Source organism: Lepus europaeus, chromosome 18, assembly GCF_033115175.1.
Source record: "Lepus europaeus isolate LE1 chromosome 18, mLepTim1.pri, whole genome shotgun sequence".
In the NCBI taxonomy this organism is placed as follows: domain Eukaryota; kingdom Metazoa; phylum Chordata; class Mammalia; order Lagomorpha; family Leporidae; genus Lepus; species Lepus europaeus.
The window spans coordinates 23,206,820-23,225,356 of NC_084844.1; the positions used below are offsets into that span (position 1 = coordinate 23,206,820).

At 60.0% G+C, this 18,537-nt stretch overlaps 1 protein-coding gene across 2 annotated transcripts in view; it reads left to right on the plus strand.

Moving 5' to 3' along the window:
* Nucleotides 1-17,486, plus strand: part of PIP4K2B (phosphatidylinositol-5-phosphate 4-kinase type 2 beta) — a 34,638-nt gene extending 17,152 nt beyond the window's left edge. For both annotated transcript variants that reach the window (XM_062215512.1, XM_062215513.1), the window contains exons 3-10: nucleotides 1,702-1,798; nucleotides 5,404-5,556; nucleotides 6,245-6,391; nucleotides 7,993-8,031; nucleotides 8,486-8,599; nucleotides 13,204-13,462; nucleotides 13,712-13,815; nucleotides 14,189-17,486. In XM_062215512.1, coding sequence (XP_062071496.1) covers nucleotides 1,702-1,798; nucleotides 5,404-5,556; nucleotides 6,245-6,391; nucleotides 7,993-8,031; nucleotides 8,486-8,599; nucleotides 13,204-13,462; nucleotides 13,712-13,815; nucleotides 14,189-14,269 — 994 coding nt within the window. In that variant the 3' untranslated portion in view covers nucleotides 14,270-17,486. The remainder of the gene's footprint in view (nucleotides 1-1,701; nucleotides 1,799-5,403; nucleotides 5,557-6,244; nucleotides 6,392-7,992; nucleotides 8,032-8,485; nucleotides 8,600-13,203; nucleotides 13,463-13,711; nucleotides 13,816-14,188) is intronic.
* Nucleotides 17,487-18,537: the final 1,051 nt, after the last annotated feature.

Consider the following 18,537-nt stretch of genomic DNA (forward strand, 5'->3'; position numbering starts at 1 on the left):
CTTCCCAGATGGCCGCAATGGCCAGAGGTAGGCCAATCTGAAGCCAGGAGCCAGGAGCTTCTTCCAGGTCTCCCACGTGGGTGCAGGGCCCCAAGGACTTGGGCCATCTTCTACTGCTTTCCCAGGCCATAGCAGAGAGCTGGATCAGACAGAAGTGGAGCAGCTGGGACTCGAACCGGTATCCTCAAGAACTTACATGATTTTTGTGCTTTTCTGAGTGTACTGTCCTTCAGTGAAACTTCCGTCCAGGAAAACAAACTGTTCCCCACTGGGGGGTGAGAGTGAGCGCGGGCCCACCGCACATGGGATGCCAGCACTGCAGGCGGCGGCCTTACCCACTGTGCCACAGCGCCAGCCCCACCATGGCTGCCACTTCTTCTTCTTCTTTTTTTTTTTTTTAAAGATTTCATTATTTACTTGAAAGTCAGAGTTACACAGAGAGAAGGAGAGGCAGAGAGAGAGAGAGAGAGAGAGGGAGGGAGGAAGGGAGGGAGGAGTCTTCCATCCACTGGATCACTCCCTGATTGGCCACAACGGCCGGAGCTGCGCCGATCCGAAGCCCGGAGCCAGCAGGGGTGTTTCTGTCCCCAGCGCCCACGCTCTGAGTGCTGCTGCCCCGCTGCCATTGCAGGCCCGTGGCCTCGTGCAGCTGCCCAGCCCGACGTCCCGGCCCGAAGCAGAGCACCCAGGCTCGGACGGCTCCCTCGTCTTTCCTTTACTGTTTAACAGACAGCAGCACTGTTTCCTGGGACGCGGGGTGAGTGGCAGGCAGGCCCCGCCCAGAGAAGCTGCTCCTCTGATTTCTGTCGTTGAGATATTTCTGGAAGGGGGTCCCTGAGAAGGCGGCTGTTGTAGAGATAATGGAGCAGCCCTCACTCCAAGGTCGTTCTCTCTCCTCCTGGGGAGCCTGTAGCTGGAGTGAGGAGTGGGGAGTGTGGGGAGAGGTGCCAGCAGACCCCCGGCGGGCTTTGTGAGAGAACAGTGGCTCCATTGGCTGAGGCCCCTCTAATGGGGAGTACCACAGCCCAGTGGAAGCCAGGGTGGATATTTCTGTGGGAGCGTGCCCAGAGCAGGGGCGCCCTACAGCAGTCCGGGCAGGCTGCAGCCCGCATCACACTGGGGCCCGCGCTCGCCCCCACGTCCCAGGGGACAGAAGTTTTCCTGGAGGATAGTACACTCAGAAAAGTGCGCAAATCTTGAGGGTGCATGTGGGCGCTGGTTCAAGTCCCGGCTGCTCCACTCCGCAATGGCCTGGGAAAGCAGTACAAGATGGCCCAAGAGCTTGGGCCCCTGCACCTGCATGGGAGACCTGGAAGAAACTCCTGGCTCCTGGCTTCGGATCAGTGCAGTTCCAGCCTTTGCGGCCATTTGGGGAGTGAACCAGGTAATGGAAGACCTCCCCGACCCCCCGCCTCTGCCTTTCAAATAAATAAATAAATTTTAAAAACAAAAACAAAAGGAAAGAAAAGTGCACAAATCCTGAGGGTACAGCTGGGTTAATTCCCACAAAGTGAATGCAAGAGAGCTGGAGTTTGTCGGTTTTCACACGCTCTGGATCACCTGGAGCGACCCAGCTGTGCAGGGGCCTGGACGCCGACCTTTAAGCACGGTCAGGTGTTGAGATCCAGGCAGTCTGGGGGCCGGCGTCCGAATTCAGGTGCGCCAGGGGCGGTTCAGAGTCGTGTCTCTGCTTTTCCCCAGGGAGAACCTGCCGAGCCGCTTCAAGTTTAAGGAGTACTGCCCCATGGTGTTCCGGAATCTCCGGGAGAGGTTTGGGATCGATGACCAGGACTACCAGGTACGAGGTGTCATGGCCAACTCAGTGGGGTCCGGAAGCCCCAGAGCCAGTGGAGGAAAAAGCCTCCCCGCCCCCAGGCAGCCCTGCCTCCACCCAGTGCTGGGGGGGTCACGGGGGGTGAGGGCCTTGCAGGCCCAGGCGGGAGAACCGGGGAGCCAAGGGCCTGCGGGAGCTGCTTCATTTTAGTCTGACGTCCCCAGTCTAGGCCGAAGAACCTCTCCTTCGTAGTTTGACTTAAGAAAGAGTTGTTGCCAGCGAGAGATGAGGCCTCTTAAAGCAGATAAGCCAGATAGACAAGGACAACCGCAAGGGTAGTGTCACCTCCTGCCAGGTACGAGTGTCACCTCGCCAACTCCTCCCTTCTCCTGGGGGTGGGAGGCGGGTAGGCCTGGCAGGCCTGGCAGCGCCGCCTCTGGGGGCATGGATGCCGTCGGCCTTTGGGAGTCAGTCCCGGGTCGGGGTGTTTGGGTCTGAGTCCACCTGTGACGCGTCTGCCCTGAGCACTTCTCTCTGGGCCCTCTGACCCTGAAGGTGAAGCCTGGGGCTGAAAGTGGGAGAGTTCCCACTTGAGCTGTGAGAATACCTGGCCCGTGGCCTGGGGGCAGAGGTGCCACAGACCCTCACAGAGGAGAGTCCTCTCCCTCTCTCCTGCACCCTGCTCCACGGCCAGGAGCTTGGGGGGCGGGGCAGGGGAGGAGAGGAAGGGGGGAGCCAGGAAAGTCCCTCCAGCTGCCCTAACCTGGATCCTGAGCTGAGGGGAGCCCCGCGAACTTGCCGCCGCTGCAGCCCCTCCCCTGGGCCATCTGACCACATCCTCCCCAAGTCCGCATTCTCTCTGGTAGCCTTGTGGGCAGCCACCTGCGACCACGCCCAGGACGGAGGTGAGGGCGAGGGCTGTCGGCCTTCCCGGCTGCAGGCGTGAGCCACGGCGGGCCGGGCCAGGCTGGGCACTCAGCCACGTGGCCCGGCCAGGGTTTCTGCATCTGAAGCTGCTCCTTGAAGGTGGCGCCCCCACGAGGGTGGTGCCGCTGCCGGCTCCTGCAGGCCGTCGGTCAAGTGGAGCAGCGTTCTCAGGAAGACAGGGGCGGGGGCACAGCCAGGCGGCGTTTCTGGGAGCAGGTCGTCATGGGTCCCCACAGCCTTGCCTCCCCAAGGCCATGGCCAGTGTCATCTTGGCTGACTCACACTGTCCCCCGCCTCCCTCTTGAGCCTCCGTTGCTCTCGGATCCTGATGGGAGTGGGGCTCGAGGGGGAGCAGGGACAGCACCAGCGAAGCTCTCACAGGGGCTGTGGCGAGGAGCAGCGTGCCGGCCAGGGGCGAGGGCCAAGCTCCCACCTTGGCCAGAGTCTTCCAGCGGCATCGTAGGTACAGGGAAGAGAGGTGACTGTGGACATCACTGCTTTACACTGTTTAAAAAATATTTTATTTGTTTTTGTTTAAAAGAGACCTTCCGGCTTGCTGGTTCACCCCCAAATGCCCCCAGATAGCTGGGGCTGGACCAGGCTGAAGCCAGGAGCCCAGAACTCAGTCCAGGTCTCTCACAGGGTGGGGGGAACACAAGCACCTGAACTGTCACCTGCTGCCTCCCGGGGTGCACGTTGACAGGAAGCTGGAATCGATAGTGGAGCCAGAACTTGAACCCAGCTCTGCATTAGGGGGTACAGGTGTTCTAAGCCCTGTGTTAGCTACTGTGCCAAAGGCCTCTTCCCACCACTGCTGCTGCTGCTTTTTTTTTTTTTTTTTTTTTTGAGAGGCAGAGTCTCAGACAGTGAGAGGGAGAGACAGAGAGAAAGGTCTTCCCTCCGTTGGTTCACTCCCCAAATGGCCGTCACGGCTGGAGCTACGCCGTTCTGAAGCCAGGGTCCAGATGCTTCCTGGTCGCCCATGCGGTGCAAGGGCCCAAGCACTTGGGCCATCCTCCACTGCTTTCCCAGGCCACAGCACAACTGGATTGGAAGAGGAGCAGCCGGGACTAGAACCGTTTCCCATACTGGATGCCGGCGCCGCAGGTGGAAGATTAACCCACTGCACCATGGCGCTGGCCCCTGCTTTGTGGTGTTTGTTTTTTTTTTTTTTTTTTTTTTTTTTTTTAATTTTTGACAGGCAGAGTGGACAGTGAGAGAGAGACAGAGAGAAAGGTCTTCCTTTTGCCGTTGGTTCACCCTCCAATGGCCGCCACGGTAGCGCACTGCGGCCGGCACACCGCGCTGATCCGATGGCAGGAGCCAGGTGCTTCTCCTGGTCTCCCATGGGGTGCAGGGCCCAAGGACTTGGGCCATCCTCCACTGCACTCCCTGGCCACAGCAGAGAGCTGGCCTGGAAGAGGAGCAACCAGGACAGGATCAGTGCCCCGACCGGGACTAGAACCTGGTGTGCTGGCGCCGCAAGGCGGAGGATTAGCCTAGTGAGCCGCGGCGCCGGCCGCTTTGTTTTTTTTTTTTTAAATTACTTATTTGAAAGGCAGAGCAATAGAGAGAGGAGGAGGGGGGGGCTCTCTGCTGGTTCACTCCCCAAATGTCTACAACAGCTGGGGCTGGACCAAGCTGACGTCAGGAGCCAGGGACTCCATCTGGGACTCCCACATGGGTGGCAGGGGCTCCTAGCACTTGGGCCTTCATCTGCTACTTTCCCAGGTGCATTAGCAGGCTGCTGGGTGGGAAGCAGAGCAGCCAGGACTTGAACCCCTGTTCCAATATGATACGGGGTGCCAGTGTCACAGGTGGCGGCGTCACCTGCCGTGTGCACCGCAGCGGGAGCCCCCGGTACTTCTTACGCTAGGCCTCTCGCGGAGTTCCTGTCCTAAGCGTGTGGGTCAGCTTTCCGTGACTACAGAAGAGAGAAGCTGCTTAGGCCACAAGCAGGTTTATTTCACCTCATGATTTTGGAGTCTCAGAGCCCGCCGCTGGGAGCCCTGTCGGTGTGGTGGCTGATGAAGGCAGGGGCTGGGGGGCTGCGTGCCGAGGGAGGGTCTGTGGCAAGCCAGGAAGCAGAAGAAGGCAGGGAGTGAGCTTGTCTTCCGTGTCCACGCACCTCTCTTTTTAAAGCCGCCGTGATTCAATCCCTGGGGCTGCACCCCAGCCATGCAAGCAGATCTACCCCTTCCCTGAGACCCCCACTGCAGATACCGCCGGTGCCTACCTCGCACCCGGAAAGTAGCATCCACGTGAGACATTGGGGTTTGCGTGTCCGCCGAGTGGGGAGCACCACTTCTTTGTCACCTCAGGAGGTGGGGAAATCAGCTCTGGCTGCCTCCTGTGCTCAGCAGGGTGGCCCAGGGTCTCACCCACCCCAGGTCGCCCCACAGCCCCCACCAGCGGCAGCAGGCTGGTGGTTGTGGGAGTCACTGTCTGGGGTCAGCATCCAGGGAAGCTCTCAGTCCTCCGCCTGTCCCAGCCTGGCACTGGGGCAGGTGGTGAGCGGCGACTCCTGACCCCTGGGGAAGGTTCGGGCGAGCTGGGAGCACGCCGTGGGACAGGGGGAGGATGCTGTCCTGGCCGGGGTGCTCTGTCCCCGCAGCGGCGGCCTGCAAGAGCTGCAGCCCACGAGAGAAGGCTCGGAGCCAGCCTTCCCCTCCCAAGAGCCGTGCTTGTGTCTTGGCCCCCAGAACTCGGTGACGCGCAGCGCCCCCATCAACAGCGACAGCCAGGGCCGCTGCGGCACGCGCTTCCTCACCACCTACGACCGCCGCTTCGTCATCAAGACTGTGTCCAGTGAGGACGTGGCCGAGATGCACAACATCTTAAAGAAATACCACCAGGTATGGTGAGTCCCAGGCTGGCAGGAGGGAGAGGGGAGTCCCTAGTGGGCTTCCCAGCTCTGTAACGGGCGTGGGGGACCCTCTCTGGTGATGGTAGAGTCCTGCTCTCGAAGGGAGAGGAGGGGACATGCGGCTGCCGCTGGCTCAGGCCCCGTGGGACAGCTGTTTGTGGTCCGAGTGTGCACACCCTGGCCTCTGCCCATTTCTTCTGAGAGAGTGGAACCTGTGACAGCGAGAGCAGGGGTCCCTGTCCTGAGCCATCCTGGGTCCTCAGTTCAGGGGCCCTGAGGTGCAGTGGGGGAAATGGGTGGTGCTGGGGGCGTGGCGTGGGTACGGAGCCGCTCTCTTCTCCCAGACAGCGGGGTCCCAGCCCTGCCCCTGCGGCCCCTCGCAGCCTGCTGGCTCTCTCCCCTCTGGCCGGCAGAGGAGCTACAAGTCCTGCAGCGGGGTCCTCTTTCGGTCAGGTGGGGTCCCAGGAGCAGGAGCTCGGGGGGACTGTCTGTCCCCAGTTGTCCCCTCGCTCTGCCATGCCAGGCCAGCCCGCCACTTCACAGGTCCCACGTGGAAACCAGCAGTCCGGAGCTGGGGATGCCAGGGAGCCAGTGGGCATCTCCGCCCGGGCAATGCCCCGCCCACCCTGCCGCCTTCACGTCGCTCAGCTCCCCGCCTTCCCTCCTCTCCGTTCCAGTTCATAGTGGAGTGTCACGGCAACACGCTGCTGCCGCAGTTCCTGGGCATGTACCGCCTGACCGTGGACGGCATGGAGACCTACATGGTCGTCACCAGGAACGTGTTCAGCCACCGGCTCACTGTCCACCGCAAGTATGACCTCAAGGTAAGGCGCTCTGCCTCAGAGGGCTGTGACCCCCCACTTCCACTCAGCTGGGAGAGCCGGGGCCCCAGGTCGGCCTGCACGGGCGGCTGGAGTCGAAGAGCCACGTTCTCGCCGGGCCAGGGCTTCTGCGGGTCCGGCTGACGGGAGCGAGGAGGCCCTGGAGCCCAGCGGAGCTGTAGGCGCACAGCCAGCCGTAGGCGCTCTGCAGCCCTGCCCGTGGGTCGTGCACACCAGGGCAGCAGGGTGGGCCCAGGCCTGCTGACGCACGTCCTGGCCCCTGGCCAGGCCCCTGCGGGCTGGCGGCACAAGTGCGTTTCTCGACGTGGAGAAGGACACATCTGTGGCTGTGAACCAGGATGCTCCGTTGTTTGTCAGCCTGGCCTTGTGACTTTGGTCACCTCACGCCAGTGTGCGCTCCTCTCTGCGGCAGCCGTGTGGTTCCTTCCCGTTCCTGTGGGGCCTGTGCGCGTTCCCCCGGGACTTCCCTGCCAGCAGTCCTGCCTTCTCCACACCCCCATCCTGCCCCCACCTAACTGCTTCCTACTTGTGCTTTTTTCTTTTTAAAGCTTTATTTATTTATTTGAAAGTCAGAGTTACACAGAGAGAGGAGAGGCAGAGAGAAAGAGAGGTCTTCCATTCACTGTTTCACTCCCCAATTGCCCACAATGGCCGGAGCTGCGCCCATCCAAAGCTAGGAGCCAGGAGCTTCTTCCAGGTCTCCCACACTGGTACAAGGGCCCAAGGACTTGGGCCATCTTTTACTGCTTTCCCAGGCCATAGCAGAGAGCTGGATCGGAAGTGGAGCAGTGGGACTCAAACCAGCATCCAAATGGGATACCAGCACTGCAGGCCGTGGCTTTACCCGCTATGCCACAGTGCCGGCCCCTTACTTTTAAAGCAAATATATTTATTTTTATTTATTTGATATGCAGAGTGGCAGAGAGAGGGAAAGACAGAGAGAAAGAGGTCTTCCATCTGCTAATGCACTCCCCAAATGGCCACAAGAGCCAGGGCTGAATCAGGCTGAAACCAGGAGCCCAGAACTCTATCCAGGTCTCCCCACATGGGTGGCAGGGGCGCAAGCTCTTGGGCCATTTTCTGCTGCTTTCCTGGACACATTAGCAGGGAGCTGGATCAGAAGCAGAACAGCCAGGCCTCTAACTGGCGCTCATACGGCATGCAAGCATCACGGACACAGTTAACCCACTGCGCCACACGCCCGCGTCCTCCCTCTTCTGAGCTCAGCCACTTCTTCCGGGAAGCGGGCCCCGGCCCCGGCCACTGCCCCTGCACGCTCTCAGCGTCCTGTTTGCTTGCACCTCTCAGCACCGTGGCAATGCGTGAATCACCTCCGCTCAGTGCCAGCTCCCTTGCTGGAAGGAGAGTTCCCTGCGGGCTGGGGCGGAGTCTCCAGTGTGGTCCTGTTCTCCGGGGCCTGCCACGTGGGCAGCAGGCAGGGCCCTCAGGTGGGCTGGGGCAGAGGGAGGAGAAGTTGCTGCCTCCCATCAGCTTCAGGTCATCTGCGAGCTCTCCCGGGAGATGGGGCACACTGCTGGGAGTCGCCTGGACTGGATGTCTCTTGATGGCCCTTACTCTTTCAGGGTTCCACCGTTGCCAGGGAAGCCAGCGACAAGGAGAAGGTACACTGGAGCCGAGCACAGTGGGAGGGTCGCGTGGAGCCGGAAACACCTGCCCTCAGCCTTCCTGCCCCTCCGCCTCCGCTGCCCCCTACCCAGCTCCCAGACATGCAGTCTGTCACCGTGAAATGCTCTGTGTGGCAAACGCCCACTTGCTCCTGGCCTGGGCCTCTTGCCCGTGCCCTCGCCGGGAGCTTCAGGGCCTGCAGGGATGGAGACTCCATCGCAGACTCCAGTCTGAATCTGCCTGTGGCTGCCCGAGCCCGGGGGTGGCCGAGGCCCAGCAGGGAAGGGTCTTTTTGGACAGACCTCACTCTCAGACACACACGGCGAATCTGCCCGCCCTGCCCGCCCCGCGCCTTTGCTTCCAGGCCGGGCACCTGTGGGCCACACACCCTCCCCTTTCCGGGCGCTGTCCACGCCCTTCCCCCCAGCCTGACGCGGTTTGCTCTTCCAGGCCAAGGACTTGCCCACGTTCAAAGACAATGACTTCCTCAACGAGGGGCAGAAGCTGCACGTGGGGGAGGAGAGCAAGAAGAACTTCCTGGAGAAGCTGAAGCGAGACGTGGAGGTACTCCCCTGGCGCAGGGTCTCTACCCCTAGGGAAAGTGGAACCCGCTGCCCCCGGGAGTGCACACAGAGCAAGGGTGGTGGGCGAGCAGTGCCTCTGGTGAGCACCTCAGCCAGGGCACAGGACCGGTGCTTTGGGGTCAGCGCTGGTGCCCCCAGGCCTCTGATTCGGTTCGCAGGGCTTCCTCCCGACTCATCCAGGATCCAGGTCAGCGCCCTCACACTTCCTTTCCAGAGCTGGTCCTGGAGTGGCAGGGCCATCTCTCCGCTCCTCAGAGTGGCGGGAAACCAGCTGCTGAGGCCCCCAGCCAGCAGGTTCCCTGGCCTGGGCTCCCCATACCCAGAGCCTGCCCAGGGGCACCTCGGGAGCACGGCCACCAAGCGGCCACTGTGCCGTCCCGGCCGCCCCTGCCCCAGGCCCTCTTTAATGAACTGGGAGTCTTTCTGCTCATTAAAACCAAACTCTACAAACTTTAAAATGACTATTTTAAAAATTTTTGTTAAAATGTACACTGCATAACATATTTATCATCGTAATCTTTCTTTTTAAAGATTTATTTTTATGTATTTGAAAGTACAGAAAGAGAGAGAAACAGAGAGAGAAGTCTTTTTTTTTTTTTTTTTTTTTTTTTTTTAAGGATTTATTATTTAAAAGGCAGAGTTACAGAGAGGCAGAGGCAGAGAGAGACAGAGGTCTTCCATCCGCTGGTTCACTCCCCAGATGGCCGCAACCGCTGGATCTATGCTGATCTGAAGCCTGGAGGCAGGAACTTCTTCCGGGTCTCCCATGTGGGTGTGGGGGCCCAAGCACTTGGGCCATCCTCTACTTTCCCAGGCCATAGCAGAGAGCTGGATCGGAAGTGGAACAGCCGGGACTCGAGCCGGTACCCATGTGGGATGTCAGCACTGCAGGCGTCCGCTTTACCCACTACGCCACAGCGCCGGCCCTTAGAGAAGCCTTATATCCGCTGGTTCGCTCCCCAAATGGGTGTAGCAGCCAGGGCTGGGCCAGGTTGAAGCCAGGAGCCAGGAGCTTCATCTGAGTCTCCCACGGGGGTAAAGGGGCCCAAGGACTTGGACGGTCCTCCACTGCCTTCCCAGGCACATTAGCAGGGAGCTGGATTGGAAATGGAGCAGCCGGGACTCAAACCAGGACCCACATGGGATGCTGCTGGTGTTAAAAGTGTTGGCTTTACCTGCTATGCCACAGTGTTGTCCCCTGTAACCTTTTTTTTTTTTTTTTTTTTTTTTTGGACAGGCAGAGTTAGACAGTGAGAGAGAGAGACAGAGAGAAAAAGGTCATCCTTTTCCGTTGGTTCACCCCCAAAATGGCCACTGTGGCTGATGCTGCGCTGATCCGAAGCCAGGAGCCAGGTGCTTTCCCTGGTCTCCCATGCAGGTGCAGGACCCAAGCACTTGGGCCATCCTCCACTGCCCTCCTGGGCCACAGCAGAGAGCTGGACTGAAAGAAGAGCAACCAGAACAGAATTCGGCGCCCTGACCGGGACTAGAACCCGGGGTGACGGCGCCACAGGCGGAGGATTAGCCTGTTGAGCCAAGGTGCCAGCCCCCTGTAACCATTTTTAAATGGTTACAATTCAACGGCATTAAGTACAGTCTGTGTTTTGTTTTTGTTTTTGTTTTTGAAAGAAAAAAGGAGAGGAGAGAGAGAGCCCTCCCATCTGCCGGTTCACTCCCAAATGGCCCAAACTGCCTAAAGTCAGGAGCCAGGTGGCAGGGCTGCAAGCCCCTGGGCCATCTTGCACTACTTTCCCATTGGGTGCATCAGCAGGGAGCTGGATTGGAAATGGAGCAGCCAGGACCTGAACCAGCGCCCACAGGGATGCTGGCATCGTGGGCAATGGCTTAACCCGCTGCACCACAGCGCCAGCCCAAGCACATTCACACTGTTGAGCAGCCGTCCTCACCGTCTCAGCTTTTTCAGAAACTTTTTCTGAAATTCTGTATCCATTGAACCACCACCTCGCCTTCTCCCTCCCTGAGCCCCTGACCCCAACATTCCACTTTCTGTCTCTGAAGTTAACTTCCCCGGGAGCCTCAGGTGAGTGATCCATGTGACCATGGCCTTATTTCCCTTAGCGTGGCGTCCTCGGAGTTCATTCAAGCTGTGGCCTATGTCAGAGTTACACAGAGAGGGAAGGAGAGGCAGAGCGAGAGAGGTCTTCCATCTGCTTCACTCCCCAATTGGCCACAATGGCTGGAGCTGTGCCAATCAGGAGCCAGGAGCCTCTTCCAAGTCTCCCACATGGGTGCAGGGGCCCAAGGACTTGGGCCATCCTCCACTGCTTTCCCAGGCCATAGCAGAGAGCTGGATCAGAAGTGGAGCAGCCGGGTCTTGAACCAGCGCCCATATGGGATGCCGGCACTGCAGGCGATGGCTTTACTTGATATGCCACAGAACTGGCCCCTCGTTCTCCTTCTTAAGGCTGAATAATACTCCATGTGTTTTGCATTGATCTGGCAGTAGACACTTGGCTTGGCTGGCAGGGTTCCCCTGAGAAACGGAACCAGCAGGTGTATTAGAGGATGAGGAATTGGCTCGGGGGATTGTGAGGGCTGACAAGATCTGCTGCCGGCCAGCTGGGACCCGGTGCCCAGCGTCTGTCCATCCATCGGTCCATCCAGCCGGCAGGTGGGAGCGTCCTCTTCCTCACTGGAGGGAGGAGGACTTGTGCCTGGTGCTATGGGCTCAGGTCTGCCTGGCGTGGCTGAGGGCGCTGGAGGCTGGCCTTGCCGTTAGGTATGCTGGAATGCCAGCCCGCCGCTGCCGTCCTGGGTTGTTTCATACAGGCGAGGAGACCTGGTGCACTGCCCCGGGGACAGCACTCGGTGAGGCGTTCCAAGGGGCATCCCAGGGTGCAGGCGTGGGCTGCCACGTTCTCACCCCACTCCACGTGGCCCCTCCTGGCCCTCAGGGGCGGGGTGAGGATGTCGGCTGGCCCTGGCCACCCTGCATAGGCGCTGCTCCTCTTTCCTCTCCTCTCCATTTTACCTTAGCTGATATAGAACCTGATGGAGAAATTCTTTCTTTCTCTGAGATTTATTTATTATTTATTTATTTATTTGAAAGAAACAGAGGTCTTTCATCACTGGTTTACTCCCCAGTGGCCTCAACAGTCAGGGCTGGGCCAGGCCAAAGTCAGGAGCCTGGAACTCCATCCCGGTCTCCCTCAAAGGTGACAGGGACCAAAGTACTTGGGCCATCCTCCGCTGCCTTCCCAGGCACATTAGCGGGGAGCTGGGTCAGAAGCAGGAAAGCCGGGACTCAGCTGGCCTCCAATGTGGGATGTGGGACAGAGCCCACCCCTGCAGGTTTTTTTTTTTTTTAATATTTTATTTATTTATTTGAAAGGCAGAGTTAGAGAGAGACAGAGAGAGAGGTCTTCCATCCACTGGTTCACTCCCCAGATGGTAGCAACGGGTGGAGCTGGGCTTATCCAAAGCGAGGAGCCAGGAGCTTCTTCCCTGTCTCCCACGCAGGTGCAGGGGCCTAAGGACTTGGGCTATTTTACTACTTTCCTGGGCCACAGCCAGGGCATGATGGGAAGTAGAGCAGTGGGGACACCAGCCGGTGTCCATAAGGAATGCCAGCGCTGCAGGCAGAGACTAAGTCTATTAGGCTACAGCGCCGCCCTGCAGTTTCTGCCTTTCTTTTCTTTTTAAGATTTATTTATCCCGGTTGCCCCTCTTCCAGGCCAGCTCTCTGCTGTGGCCAGGGAGTGCAGTGGAGGATGGCCCAAGTCCTTGGGCCCTGCACCCCGTGGGAGACCAGGAGAAGCACCTGGCTCCTGCCATCGGATCAGCTCGGTGCGCCGGCCGCAGCGCGCCTACCGCGGCGGCCATTGGAGGGTGAACCAACGGCAAAAAGGAAGACCTTTCTCTCTGTCTCCCTCTTCTGTCCACTCTGCCTGTCCCAAAAAAAAAAAAAAAAAAAAAGCTATTAAAAAAAAAAAAAGATTGATTGATTGATTGATTTGAAAGTCACAGTTACACAGAGAAAGGAGGCAGGGAGAGAGAGAGAGGTCTTCCTTCTGCTGGTTCACTCCCCAAGTGGCGCAACAGCTGGAGCTGCGCTGATCTGAAGCCAGGAGCCAAGAGCTTCCTCCCGGTCTTCCATGTGGGCACAGGGACCCAGATGGGATGCCGGCACTGCAGGCCAGGGCGTTAACCCGCTGCGCCACAGCGCCGGCCCTGCAGTTTCTTGAACATTGCCCATGACCTCCAATTAGAAGCGTTTCACTTTGCAACCTACACACACACACACACACAGACAGCTGAACGACCCTGCGCCCCTACTTCACGCAGTGCACTGATGTTTTATCTGTTGAGTGATGGCCTGAGTGCCGCCCAGTGCCTTCAGCGTAGGCTCAGTGGGTGGAGACCCCCACGTCGGGTCTCCCGGGGCACGCATCCCGCCCTCTCCGCCAGGCCTCCATGGTAGCCATTCCAGGCGGGTCCCTCTGCCCTGGCGCCTGCCTACGCCTAGCCCTGTCCTATCAGGGTCTCGGGAGGCGAGTAGGAAGGAGTGCACCGCAGCGCTGCCCCGTAACCGCCTCCTCCCCTCCTGTCCGTGCCCCGCCCTAGTTCCTGGCGCAGCTGAAGATCATGGACTACAGCCTGCTGGTGGGCATCCACGACGTGGACCGGGCGGAGCAGGAGGAGATGGAGGTGGAGGAGCGCGCGGAGGATGAGGAGTGCGAGAACGACGGTGTGGGCGGCGCGCTGCTCTGCTCCTACGGCACCCCTCCCGACAGCCCCGGCAACCTGCTCAGCGCGCCCCGCTTCTTCGGCCCCGGGGAGTTCGATCCCTCTGTGGACGTGTACGCCATGAAAAGCCATGAAAGTGAGTAGGAGCTGCCCCGCGCGGCTCGCTGCCTGGACAGCCGTGTGTGGGCCTGAGCCTCTTCTCGGGGTCCCCACTGGTAACTTGGGCCCTGGTGCTGCCTCTCTGCCAGGCGTGGTCCCTTCTGGTGCGGGGATGGACAAAACGGGGTAGCTTCTGAAAGGGGGAGGGTCTGACCGGCCTCTCCCAGGGCTGGGGGTGGGGGCCAGCTGCTTCCTGCCTCCCGCTGCCACTGCGCCCTCCCGCCAGGTGCCCCCAAGAAGGAGGTCTATTTCATGGCCATCATTGACATCCTCACGCCGTATGACGCTAAGAAGAAAGCTGCACACGCCGCCAAGACGGTGAAGCACGGGGTGAGTCTCCCCTTGCTGGGGCCGGCTGAGGGCAGGGGGCCTGCACTGGCCCTCCCTGGCCTGGACCCGGGGCTCGCAGGCCCCACTCTTCCTGCCTGCCTTCCCGCCCCCCACACTGCGCCACTGCTTGCCTGGGCCCCCGGGCCCTTTCCCCCTGGGGCTGTGCTCAGGAGACCCCCACCGCTGCTGCTGCTGCTCCCCCCACTTCCCAGGGAGCCAAACCTCTGCTCCCTGTCCCCCCACCCCTGCCTTTCAGCTGCCCCACCTGGTGGGGGCAGCAGGGGAGGGGTCAGCTCCACACAGGGGTCTGGCTCCCCCTGGCAGGGCATCCTCACCTCTGGCCAAGGAACTGACCGAGTCTTGTGTGTTGCAGGCAGGGGCTGAGATCTCCACTGTGAACCCTGAGCAGTACTCCAAACGCTTCAACGAGTTCATGTCCAACATCCTGACATAGTTACCCTCTGCCTGCGGCCAGAGCCAGAGAGCCGGATGTGGGGGCGGGAGCGGGAGCACCGGGGCTAGGTGGGAGGGTGGGGAGCACAGCAGGGGGTCGGGAGGCCTCTCCCAAGGAGACTGCAGCCTGTGACACTCAGAGAGCCCAGCTGGGGCGCAGGGGACGTGCTGCGTGTGCACCTGCTCGCAGGGCACGACCTTGCCCTCTGCTTACTCCCGACCTGCCCCCACCACTTGACCCGAGCTAAAAGGGGCTTCCTTTTTGGTACCTTGTAGCCTTGTAAGATACCTGGGAGCCAGAGACAAAACTTCCGGTTTATAGAGGGTTTGTCTCTGGAATTTTGTGGCTCCGCATTTGCTATTTATAATGATGTAAGTCATCACCCTGCCCCCCCACCCCCCAGCTCGCTTCAGTTACAGAGGCCTTGGACTGAGCCAGCCCAGAGGCCCCTGGGAGGGAGGGACCTGCTGCGGCGGCTCTGGGCTGCGTGGCTGCGTGGAGGGCCCTGCACCATCTCCTCTGTCTCAGACCCTAGTGACATGTTGCGTGCCCCCTTCATCCTGTCCTCCCAGAGGAGCACTCCAGCTGGGCCCCGGGCCTCTCGGATCAGGATCAGAGACCTACAGGGAAGGTCAGGGCAGCCGTGGCTCGAGGACAGCTGGTTCCAGAAGTCCGTGGCTGTCACCCAAGCCCGGACTTCCTTGGCGCCTGGAGTTTGGGCTCCTCTCTGTCAAGCCTGCCTCCCGCTGGGTTCCAAGCAACCAGAAAGCACCTGGGATGCACCAGGACCCTCGGGGAAGGCCCCGGAAGTGATGAGTGTCAGATGAGCTTTCTGTGCCCTCCACTCGCGTCCTCCCCTGCTCCCAGGCACCGCCTCCGCTGAGCTTGGGGCAGCTCTGCAGACACCACCCCGAGCCCCAGGACCGCCGGGGAGGCACCGGGCATTGTCCTGCAGTCATGGCCAGCAAGGCCCCCTCGGCCTTGGAGCATGGTGCCCAGGCTTCTGCGTACTGTGACCCAGGAAAGCCACCCTGGAGGCTTTTGTGTGAGTGTGACTTCGCCCCCGGACTGCATCAGATCTGCACCCCTCCGGCAGGAGCTCGCCCACCTTCAGCGCCTGCTGCCCAGGCTCCGACTGGGCCGCACGTGTCATCCTGCTGCCCTCGGCGGTGTGGTCCAGCGGGGAGAGGAAGCTGCAGGGGGGGATCCTGCGTCTCCTCCCCCACAGCAGGCGCTGGAGATTTGGGGTGAGATGGGATCAAACTTGTAGATAACCCCGCAGGTGTGAAGGTGGCTCGTGGCACGTTTGGAAGGAGTAGGTAGGTTTCTGGTGGCCCCCTCCACACTGGCCCCGCTCAGCCTGGGGGGCAGGAGCAACATGGGAGCCCTGCTCGCAGCACTATGTCCAGAAAGAGCGGAGACGGCATTCCTGGGCTTGGACTTCCTGGGGCTGCCAGCTTCAGGGGACCCTTCTGGAAGGCAGAAACCACTGCCGCAAGACCACCACGTGGCCTGTGGGACAACTCGGGACCTGGCTCGTGGGGAAAACCGACTTGAGCCAGGAGACAGGTCCGCAGACGAGCGTTCAGACTCCACGTTCCCCCACCTGGTGATCAAGAACGGGACTGCGGATCTGCTCCCGTCAGGCCCGGCGTCTCCGCGGCGCCTCCGCCGGGCAGCGGGCCCCTCGCCGTCACGTCTGCCAAGCGCTGACAAGCTTTGTGGCTACAGACGCTAGCGGGCATCTCACCCGTTTGACCTTGAGGTTCGTCATCGTCATTGTTCGGTATATTGTTTACATTTTGAGAGGCAGCATTCGGTTTCACGTGCTCTTTCTGGTTTTCTGACAGTATTGTTGATTGGGTCGCAACATGTGAGCTGTGGCTTGGTGGGTTTTAGATTTATTTTTTAAAGGTCATTTTCTGTGCTATCTTCAAAACCTTGGGTCTGGCCCTCTGATTCCTTTGGCGTTCACCTTGAAAAGCTACTTATCTTGCTGTGTCCAAGTTTTCTTTTGCTTCTTCTGACATGATGCTGTTCTACTAGGCTTGCAGGCTCAGTGAGGGGCAGTGAACCGGTCCCCGCCCCTAGCTCTGTCCCGTCTTCCCACCACCCCCGTTCTGGGCAGAAGGTGTGCCAGGAAGCAGCTCCCCAACCTCACCGCCGGGGCCCTGTGAAAAAGCTGGGTGGCCTTGTGGCATCCCAGAATCCTTTTGGGTCCCCAAGAACAAAGGTTTAAGAATAAGGATGTGACAAGTGAGGCCTGGGTGGGCATAAGAGCAGGGTTCTTCTCCCAGCCCCTTGCCCTGCCACTTCTGGGGTAGCATCCAGTCGCAACTTCCCTCGTCCCCAGCCATCAGACCACTAGGTAAAGGCCTCTGGCCCTTGTTCCTGTCAGATAACCACTGGGTCTCCAGGTCCCCGCACCAGCTCCTTCCCTGCCCTCTGCATGGGGGGCCCCGGGGCGCTGGGGAGCCAGCAGTCCCAGGAGCACGCGTGGAAGCAGTGCTCATTCTCTCCGTATCTAGCTCAGGGGTTACAGGTCTGTGGCAGGTGTCGCGAGTCGCCGGGGCTGTGCTCGGTGGCACTGCGCAGGCTCCCACCACAGGCAGCTCTTCCGCCTCCTCTTCCTCCTCTGGCCTGCGCTGTAGGCCTCACACAGGTCTCCTGGGAGTGCTCAGGTGAGACTGGACTCCTCTCTCTGGTCTGTGGCGGCCGCCCCAGGGAGGTAGACCGAAGACCAGGACTTCCCACCCCGCCACTTGTTACCAGTGCAGCTTGGGAGAAAGCCTCTCCAGCATCTGAGCGGGTCGGTGTCGGGGGCCGAGGAACGGACCTCTTCTGGCCTAATGTGCGGAGGCCGTCCTCAAAGGGAAGCCACAGACAACCGCCCCCAAACCCACCAGCCACCTGCAGGGGGCAGAGCCTGGCCCCCAGGGGAAGAGCGGATGCTGCAAGACCCAGGAAGGAGCCTGGGGAGCCCCCTGCCCACACCCAGCACTGCAGTCACCGGATGCGATGGGAGCAGGAGCAGCCACAGCCCCACCACACGTGCGACTTCTCCATTCCCCACGGCAATTTCCATTTTTTAAATAGGAATTTTCGACCCCCTGTGCTTGTCTAACGTCTGTGCTGACTCTTGTTACTGTTTCCAAATGCATGCATGTGAAGATGAATCTCCAACCCGAGGAAAAATAAAACGGAAACGGCTTTGTGTACACCTCGTGTGTGTCCTTTGGAAATGAGTGGTTTTTTTGCTTTCAGAATGGAAAGGTTTTGGTTCCAGTTTTAAAGGGGATTTGGGCTAATCAGTGTACGAGGAGAAAGCAGGCAGTCAGGAACCCCATCTTTAATGCAGTTAGTGAGCAGTGGTTAACATCACAGCCCAGGGGCCAGCGCTGTGCTGCAGCAGGTAAAGCCACTGCTTGTGACACTGGCATCCCATATGGGTGCTGGTTCGTGTCCTGGCTGCTCCACTTCCGGTCTAGCTCTCTGCTATGGCCTGGGAAAGCAGTAGAGAATGGCTCAAGTCCTTGGGCCCCTGCACCCACATGGGAGACCTGGATGAGACTCCTGACTTCGGCCTGGCCTAGCCATGGCTGTTGTGGGCATTTGGGGAGTGAACCAATGGATGGAAGATCTGTCTCTCCCTGTTTCTGTCACTCTGGCTTTCAAATAAATCAATCACAGCCCTGGGCCCATCTGCTGTTAGCTGTCATTTGCCAAGAAAATGGGGGACGGACATCTGCCCATCCTTTCTCCAGCTGCGGAGGACGCCAGCCAGGCCATACCTATGTGACTCAGATGTGCGTACGTCACCTCTGGGCATCTCTGTGCTCTCAAAGTACAGGCCCGACTGGCAGTGGTCGGCAGCACCCGGCAAAGAGGAAGGTGAATTCCCAGGCCCACCCCAGCTCTCCTGGCCCAGACGAGCCCAGCGGGGGGCCTGCAGTGGCTACTTGGGGAGCTACTCCACTCGGTGACTGCTGGCTGCCCAGGTGTTCCAACAAAGGTCAGTTAAAGCTGAGTCTGGGCAGGCTCGCGGGGTCTCAGGGGGGCTGGGAAGCGCCGCTCGAGAGGCTGCCTGCGTGCCGCCCAGCGTCTACCCAAAGCTGAGACAAGGTGTCAGGGTTTCGGGCTCCAAGCTCTGGGACCACGGGGCACCTGGGTTTGCCTCCTGCTTTCCCGCTTCACCAAAGTGGCCTTGGACACGTCACTGAGCTGCCCTTCATCCCTAAACAGGGACGACCCCGGTCTGCCTGAGACCC